The sequence below is a fragment of the Mus caroli genome, chromosome 10 (assembly GCF_900094665.2).
Source record: "Mus caroli chromosome 10, CAROLI_EIJ_v1.1, whole genome shotgun sequence".
In the NCBI taxonomy this organism is placed as follows: Eukaryota; Metazoa; Chordata; class Mammalia; order Rodentia; family Muridae; genus Mus; species Mus caroli.
The window spans coordinates 2,290,887-2,300,529 of record NC_034579.1 but is presented as its reverse complement, the minus strand read 5'-3'; the positions used below and the strand labels follow the sequence as shown (position 1 = coordinate 2,300,529).

Genomic DNA, 9,643 nt, shown 5'->3' with positions numbered 1-9,643 from the left:
CTCTCCCTCTCTCTCTCTCTCTCTCTCTCTCTCTCTCTCTCTCTCTCTCTCTCTCTCTCTCTCTCCTTCTCTTTCCCTTCCTTCCTTCCTTTCTCCATTACCATGTCTCTGCCAGATATTTTCATGGGGAAAATAACTTGGCACCCTTGTTTACTAACACTGGACTACCAGATATTTTTATTCAGTGGCAGTTATTGTGCTGTTTAGTATATATTGTGTATAGTCCAGGCTAGATTACAATTCATGATGAAATTTCTTTCCTTAGCCTTCTGGGTTCTGGAGCTACAAGCCAAGCAAGTACCGCTATGCCAAGGTCAACTAATACTCCACGTTATTTCTTCATTAGCTATTTTAAAGGCAAGTATGGTAGTGCAAGGCTTTAATCCCAGCACACAGGAGGCAGAGGCAAGTTGTTCCCTGTGAGTTCCAGGCTAGTCTGGTCTACACAGCAAGTTCCAGGTCAGTCAATGGTAGCAGCGAGACTCTGTCTCAAAAAATTATGTATTTTTCTATTTTACATTTTAATTTTACAAATTCCTTAATTCTTGATTGAAAGTGTTTTCCTTAGTCAAGAAAAAAAAAGCTGTGAATTGAAATTAACATCCGTTTTATTTCATAATAAAAAAAACATTTCAAATAAAACAATTACAACCACAAACACTTTTAGCTTCAGTTTTAACTTCACATTTCACATAATACACAATATTTATGAGATACTTTTCTTGGTCATTTCATAACTGAGGCTGAGGATAGGGTAAGAATTCTGCCAAATAGCCAAATGAACCAGAGGATCACAGTTCTCATTTCCTTCCCCTGGGAGGAGGCAGGAACGGTTTTCATTCCCAATATAAATCACTGATAAAAATCATGCCTTCCTTGCTTCTCGTGTTAAACATCGAGAATGACATACAACCTAAAATTAGCCTTGTAATAAGCTGAGGCTCTCTTATGAAATCTTACTGGGCTCATATTCCAGTTTCTACATTTTCTTAGTGAAGCAGCAGCTCTTCCCACAGCTCCTTAGTTTGCTTTATATATTTTTTCCTTCCTTTGTCTCTTGTCTATTTAATTATTAGGTATTTTGGTGGGCATTTTGAAAACTAATTTCTCTTGAAGAATAATGCATAGAGCAAGTCTGATGAAACTAATGAAGAAATGCTGGAGGGGATCTTTATGTGAAAGGAGTTATATTCTTGAGCTATGCTCAGACACCGTTAGCTGGGACCACCGGGTATCACCAAAGGGAAAAAAATGTACAGAAGAAGAAACAATTGCACAAGCTGTTTGATGCGACCAACATGAACTACAAGCTTTCTGAATAATCCCCCAGTGAACTCCTGTCTTTGAAGCAAAAGGACTGCTCAGAGTCTCTGGTGCCCATATTAAAGATGGCCCCACCTGTTGATGTGGGTTCCTTGGTTAACCAGCTGCTACAGGGACCTTTCAGGCTACTTTAGCCTTTTATAGGCATTAGAGATGGGGTTCACAGAACACCACCCATGGACTGGTGCCTGAGGCCTGAGATGACCCAGGAGGAATTGCTGTCCAGAGAGAGAGCATGTTTTCACTGAGGACTAGCTTTGTAGAACCACTCTTAGTTGACCACAGAGATACCAGGGACATTTCCCATAGAGCAGGGGTTCTCCACCTTCTTGATGCTGCGATCCTTTAATGCAGTTGCTCATGTTGTGGTGACCTCCAATCATAACATTATTTTTGTTAAGTTCATATCTGTAATTTTGCTTCTGATGTGAATTGTAACGTTAAAATAATCTGTGTTTTCCAATGGTCCTTGGTGACCCCTGTGAAAGGATAGTTTGAACCCCAAAGGGGTCATGACCCACAGGTTGCGAACCACTGCCCTACATAAGTACTTTCCTAGTTGTTGGCTCTAAATCCAAGAAAGTAAAAATGTCCCTTGATGCTAAATAAAAAAACCTGTGCTTAGAACAAATAAGTTGAAGCTGCCATTGCTGTGGTAATGTCGTTACCCCGGCAGGCATATTAAATCCTCATGCCCCGAAGTCCAAGGGTTTTTACATCAATGATATGGGTAATTGTTATTGGGAAGAACTACACGATGAATCTACATGGGGAAAAAACCAAAGTCACTGTCAAAATGGAACCATTCCTCTGACATCAGTACAGCTTGGATCTTCGTTTGATTCTCATTCATAACTGAGTAGAATCCTGGGCTTTTAGAGCCTCCGCTGTTCTAACGTCTCATAAACATGCACCACAAAAGCGCTAAGAATCAAGAATGCTGGTAACTCAGTCGTTACCCAAAAGTAACATTAAAATTCCTATTTTAGTGACTTCTGTCTGTCAGCAGTTTCATGGGAAAGTGAATGGGGGATTATAACCCTATACAAACATGTAAAGTCTTTTTAACCTAAAACATACAAATACACATGATTTGTAGGGTAGAATCTTTAATCGGTATCTTTAATTCAATGCCTCACACTGAATCCAAAAAAATACATAAATACGGGACGTTTTGAGAAAAATCATACTTTTGTGAGACGTTAGTGAGAAAAACATGTTCAAAAGGAACCTGTGCCTTATCGGTAATGTTCAGCTTTCACGAGTCTATCAACTTGGAAAATTACTCACTGGGGCCGTGGCTCCCAAATTCCGCTTACCCTATATATCATTTTCTTTCTAAAAGAGACATTTTTTTTTAAGTATTAAAAACAACGAAATCTCAGACTCAGGAATCGGGAAATGCCTTTATGATGGATTCATAGGCAGGTGGGGGCGGTGTGGAAAGGCCCATCCGCAAGCTGTTGCTGGACCAGCGGAAGTCTGGCCGGCTCGGGCTGTGTACGGTGCTGAGGGTGGATGGGGTGGTGGAGGCAGACAGGGTCATCAGCTGACTCTCCGTTTCCACCGGAAGTGGTGGGCATTGCAGGAAGGGATGGAAAGTCGAAGCCCTAAAGCTTGATTTCCTTGGGAAGGAGTTGACCAGCTCCATGGAAGCTTGTCTCTGGAAAGTGAGGCTGGCCAGGCTGAGGTTGCTTCGCCGTTCATAGCCACTGTGGCGGTAGAACCCAGTCCTGTTGAGGCCGTGGTTGTAGGAAGACCTGGGTCTCCTGGTGGGACTCCACTGTGAAATGGGCGCACTGGCTCTTCTTCTTCGAGACAGAAAAACGAACAGCGCCCAGAGAAATCCTCCGATTGCAAGCCCAATCGCCACGGATACAGTGAAGGACATTATAAGGTCCTCTGAAACAAAGAATCAGCCAGTAAACCGATAGCCCTGATTTCAAAGACATTCAGTTAAAAACCACAGGGTAGAGATATGAACTGTAATTTGTGGAATGATGCTGAATTTTAACATACTTCGAATTAATAGAGGATGACCAGACTTTCATTTACTCAAACAGAAAGCTACAAAGAAACATTGGTTGCTTGTGTTTCTTTACCATCTTTAGAAATTAAAAAGGTCTCACGGGAGCTGGACTTTAGCATATCAGTTTTTCTTACAGAACTGCAAATGCCCACAGCTCATTTCCTTTTGAACTATGACTGTAGCTAAAGCATGGTCATTGCAACGCTGAGCCTGTGTTTCCACCATCTCTGCTGTGTCACACTGACTTCTCTCACCTGCAGCCATTGTGGAACCCCACTTCCTGCACGCTATCTAAGGTAGGAAGTGTGGGAGATAGAACCATCTGGAGGGCTGACTGATTTATGGTCATATTTCCTGAACACCCAGACTCTCAGATTCCTGACCCTATAATGACACAACCCGTGCACACACACCTCGAGCGCCTGCTCTTGTCTCTCACTGTCTGTGCTGTGAGAGTGAAACGCCACCTCACGAATCGCTACAGACTTTCCATTGCACACCAGCATGCTCCACTTCACAGAGCTTGGGTTTGTTCTGAATTCCTTCTGCAGACAAGTCATCTATGTACATATCTTCCACTCCGCTCAGTGGAGGGGCTGCTTGGCTGTCCCCCAAGTTGGAAGCATATTCTCAATGAGTGGGATGGAGTACCTGAGCCTCTACTTTGCATGAAAAACCTCTCTGGGTATTTGAAGCCCCTTTCACACTCCTCATCTTGCATGAGCCAACTCCAAATTGTGCTATTTGTTCTCTGTCTCAAAGCCTACCATTCTCTCCAATCCTCTGTACTTTCACAGGTAATTTTCCTTACAGTGAGACATAAATTTCCTTGGCCGGGGGAACTCAGTTTTAGAGAACTATTCTGAGTCCTATCTTTCTCATGCAAAAATAAGTGACTCTTACGTAAAAAGGCAAGGTGTATATTTAATTGCCTATAAAAGGATTCTGCAGGCAAAGAGTCAAATACTGGAAATAGGCTTACGAAGCTTATGATATTGGGGTCATGGGTACAGATAATTTGTTTTTAATCCCATTAGCAGGTAGAGTCTAATCCCCTACTCTCTGGGCTTTCAGTGTGACTCACTTGACCAATAGGAGGCAGTGGGATGCAAGCTTTCTAAGTTCAGGTCTAAATTGCTTTTTGGATTTGTTTGTTTGTTTGTTTGTTTGTTTGTTTTCGAGACAGGGTTTCTCTATATACGAGACCAGGCTGGCCTCGATCTCAGAAATCCACCTGCCTCTGTCTCCCAAGTGCTGGGATTAAAGTTGTATGCCACCACTGCCCGGCAAGAGACTTACTTTCAGTTTTCACCGGGTGGGCATGGAATAGTGCCAAGCAAGTGTGGCGGCCAGAAAAAGATCTGGAGCTATCCTGTGCCTTATCCCTGTGACTCTGACCAGTAGCCTGCTATCCTTGATTGACAGGAGTGAATTGCTCTAGGTCATTCAGGTGCTGGCAAACCCTACCTGCCTGTGGGGCAACCCAAAGACCAGCAGAAAACCCATCCTGCTGATCCGATGCTGAATTGTCAACCGTAAACTGTCAGCTAATTATCTGATGGTTCTAAGCAATTCTATTTTAAGATGGTAAAAAAACAATCACAAATCAAGCCTTATCCCTTTCCTTGTTGAATAAATATTGGTAAATGTGTTGAATCTTACCGATTTCATTTCTTAAAGGAGGGGAGTTAGAATATCTCTAATGCAGACACAAAACAAATAAATGTTAGTAACTATGCAAGTACAGTCACTACTCCCTTACTTTAGGATATATGTTGTGGTATTCCTTCATTTCTCGTGGCCATACCTATGTCCTGTGGCAGTGCTGTCTTCACTGTTACTGGGTATATCTTCACATATGATCACATCAAAACTTTCTAAGGAGCTGGAGAGATGGCTCAGCAGTTAAGAGCACTGACAGCTCTTCTGAAGGTCCTGAGTTCAATTCCCAGCAGCCACATGGGGGCTCACAACCATCTGTAATGGGATCTGATGCCCTCTTCTTCTGTGTCTGAAGACAGCTACACTGTACTCATATATATTACATAAATAATTAAGTAAATATTTTTTAAAACTTTCTAAAACACTTCACTCTAAACCAAAAAACTCTATGAGAATGCTTTAAAATTCTAACATAACTTAGGACAAAGCTACTGAACCCAGTAGTCTTGTTTCAAAATCTTCCTCACAAAAATAAGAAGTCCTGACATTGAAGTTCATTTCTTAGAGGGTTCATAGAGTCAGATATTATTTTTAAAAATCAAATAAATATAATTTAACCTAAAAATTCATCTTACTTTTGTATAAAATGATTCAAAATTAACTTTATCAATGCCCCCAAATCTAAAATTCTCAATATGATGCTTTAGAAATTCTGCAATGTCTTGGCAATGATAGCCCTGAAAAGGGGCATTTTCCATTACAAAAAAAATTAGAGAAAACCAAGAGGAACAAGTAAAATTATATAATTTAAATATCAGTAGAAGACAGACCAACATCCAAAGTCCAAGTTACCTAGAAAATAAGCAATGGAATACAGTTCTCCTTTTGAATATGTTGCATATAAACTAAACATAGCTAAACAAATAGTTTTTTTTTTTTATAGACGTGCCTACATAACCAGTAAGTGGCTGGCATCTAAGCCCTCGGGGAGTTCCAGCTCCTACTGACAGCTTTATAACACACTAGAGGTGTCTGCCCTGCTGTGTGCCCATAACAATCATCAGTACCGTGCCTTCCAACAGGAAGGTCTTAAAATTTCAGTAAGCAAAAACACAGCCTCTAAGCTATAAATGGTGTGAACAATTAGTAGAGCTCGCCATCTAGTGGGCGATTGTTGAATTGTTAGTGATTTTCATCCGTGATCTTCACTTCACTAGCTGGCTAATACATTCAAAGGCCTGAAGTTGCAGGAATCATAAGTTCACCTCTGCCCCGAAAGAGATCATGAGTTCTCTTCTTCCTAAAGTGAAGATGAGGATGGGTTCCGCGGTAGAAATGTTGTGATGGGAAGACCTTTGGGTGAATAGAATTTAGGGCACAGAAATGTGAACGATTGCGATTGGCTGAAAACGCAAAGCACAAATACAGTCTAGGTTTGTCACATCTGCTGGAAAATTCTTTTGAGGTCAACAACAAAACGGGATTCAGCCTTCTCTGGTCTATTCTGTGGCCTCACGTGCACGCCATCACGTGCATGAGGACATCGCAACTTTTGTAGCGGGCTTCATGGTTTATGCTCCTTCCCTTTGCAGCAGCATCCATAGATGCTCTCCTTTTGGAATCAAGTAGTTAAGTTCAATCACATCACACGCATGTCCACACCCTCACCCTCGTGCGGAGTAAAAGCAAACTCCTAAAACTGCATGAAAGTCTCCAACCCGAGAGCCCTTGCCGCAATGAGCTGAGCTCGACATTTGATGCCTCTCTCCTGTTATCTGATCAAGGCCTCATCCCAGCTTCTAATCTGTTCTTTCAAAAATGTGTGTGTAGGTACCTACATTTTTTTATAGTGTTACAGCTGCTACTGTGAGAAGAGTAGTGAGCAAATAAACACGGGCTTGTAAGATTTGGAAGTGGTTTTATCCAATGGTTCACGATCACAATTCCAAATCAGCATGTGGAACCAACCTGATGAGTAAGTTGAAGAGATGGAGCCTATGGAGTCCTGAGTACCATCATTTGAGTTTGGTGACTGACAGGCTGCCTTTATAACAGTGCTTGCTTTCTTTTTATATTATATTATATTATATTATATTATATTATATTATATTATAATTTTATTTTTGAGACAGTGTTTCTGTCAGGATAGCTTTGACTATCCTGGAACTCTGTAGAGCAGGCTAGTCTCAAACTCAGAGATCCACCTGCCTCTGTCTCCTGAGTGCTGGGATTAAAGGCATACACCACCACCATCCAGCATGACAAAGGATACAAACGGCCCTATCACCTCTCACTGTCAAATCCATTTTAGTTTGTACATGTACAGTCCAATGTTTGTACGACAAAACCCCAAATAATGAAACTCTCAAGACGAACCATGTAACTTAGTGGCATATGGCTGATCGGTATCTATGTATGAATATTCAATAATAATGGAATATTAGTACTGAACCTAAAATCAATCCAAAAAGGAAATCCTGTAACTTAAAACAATATAGATAAATCTGGAAGACACTATGGAAACGGAAACAAGCCTCGCCCAGAATAGATCAATCTTTACTGCAGAATTATTCAAATGTTTTTGTCCAGTGAACATTTTTATAATAAAATATTGAGAAGGTATGTCAACATAGTGTAAATGATTTACCTGATATGTCTGGAAATATAATTCACGGTGCAAATTCTTGGAAAACACAAACTTTCATAACTAAGAAAGGAGTCCGTTGAAAATCTGAGTGACCCTTTAAGGTTTAAACAATGAATGTGGAGCTGGAGGGACAGCTCAGTGGTTAGAGCGTTGGCTGTCTTTGCAGAGGACAGAAATGTGGTTTCCAGCACCCATGGACCAACTCACAACCACCGGTAACTTGGTTCTGGGTGAATCCAACACCTCTGGCCACTATGAGTACCTTCACTTATATGAGAAGCTACCTACACATACACCATAATTAAAATAATTTTAAATTATAAATGTGTTATTTTAAAACTTCCAGCTAAAAGTATCATCTATGTCATATGTAATGCCACCACTAGTGAATTTTTTTAAATAATAAAAATTACCCAACCCAAGTTCTCCGCAAACAATTTCAGATAGTCAAAGAGTAGTGAATACTTTCAACTTGTCTTAAAAGGCGTGCATGGCATTGATACCCAAATCTAACTTAGCTATAACAAGAAGAGGCAATTATCACATTTCATTGCAGAAGTCTGGAGAACAGTTATTCACTAAGAGGCACATACACTTTTGCGAGCACTACCTCAATGCTAACCTCAGCTCGGTGATGCCCAGTGAGGGATGGACTATAGATGCAGGTGTTTTTAAGGATCTATATTTGTCAACACTTGCTCTTCAAAGTAATAGGCATATGGAAATAATTAGCAGGCTATTCATATGCAACAGTGCATACTTGTAGAAGAAGTTTTCTTTATACACAACTGAAGAGATGGGCAGTGTTTGTTTGCTATTTGGAGTGGACATTATGGAGACCCATGCACAACCATGCCTGCTCTACCACCACCTAAACATCCTCCGAACATCTTATCTCATCTGCTTGCTAAACCCCTAAAAGCCACATTTTTTCCTACAAGCTAGGGCACAATCTTTGCTATAGGTTGAGGTATAGCATTTGTTATAAGTTGAGGGAATCTTTGCTAAGTATACCACCTGGCTCTCGAACAAATCAGTCTGTAACCCTCGGTGCCTTCCCCTACCTCAGAGCAGGGTAAGGCAATAAATAGGCAAGGATGTGCAGTGATAGTTGTTCTGCTCCTAAATTACCAAATGAATTATTAAACACAAAGACTGTAGCATCATTGTGAAAGCCAGCGCCGCACTGCAATAATAAGGGTGATTTATAACCACGATGCTGTTTGTTGTTTGTTTCTTTATCTGTTTCAGCTTCAAAACACAAGAAGCCCGAAGAACTCACTATAGGGTTTTTGTACAAACAGTAGCAGGAAGGAGAAAGTAGAACCTGTCTGGTTTTTCATGAGCAGTGTAAAGAGACTTTTGGAGAGAGAAAGAGAACAGCTTTACTGTATATAAGCAATGAGGGCTCCGAGGAATGAGGCCATCGTTCCATCCACCCTTCCATCCCTCCATCCTTACTTGTGCGTCAGGGAATCCAAGAAGACAGCATCCACTCCTACATCCCTGGTTAATAGCATGTTGAGAGGATAACAAGCCCCCGTGAGAAGCCCTGGATACCAGAAGGGCGGAACAATGGCTAGGCTCCTGAAGTTCCAGTGTTATGGGAAAACGTTAAAGGTTGTTTGTGCACTGAGACAGGTGGGACAGTATTGTATTGTAATGAGAGTCAAAAGACCAATCAGGGAGCCTCAGAGAAACGAAAAATTATGCTGGTAGTCAGAATTGCACAGAACACAAGAACCTGGCTTTGCAGTTAACCCATGAAGACGGAGAGAAAACTGTCCCCAAAACAGCTGGGGCATACTTGTCACTAGATGTCAGCAGAGGACCTTAATCAAGAACTCTTGGTCTGCCCAGCGTGGTGGCACACACCTTTAATCCCAGGAGGCAGAGGCAGGTGGATTTCTGAGTTCAAGGCCAGCCTGGTCTACAAAGTGAGTTCCAGGACAGCCAGGGCTATACAGAGAAACCCTGTCTCA

The 9,643-nt window shown here is 41.4% G+C and overlaps 1 protein-coding gene across 1 annotated transcript in view; it reads right to left on the bottom strand.

Moving 5' to 3' along the window:
• Positions 1–590: 590 nt before the first annotated feature.
• Positions 591–9,643, bottom strand: part of Myct1 (MYC target 1) — a 12,405-nt gene continuing 3,352 nt past the window's right edge. Inside the window, exon 2 of the mRNA XM_021175020.1 lies at positions 591–3,225. Within this exon, the coding sequence (XP_021030679.1) occupies positions 2,711–3,225 (515 nt within the window). The 3' untranslated portion in view covers positions 591–2,710. The remainder of the gene's footprint in view (positions 3,226–9,643) is intronic.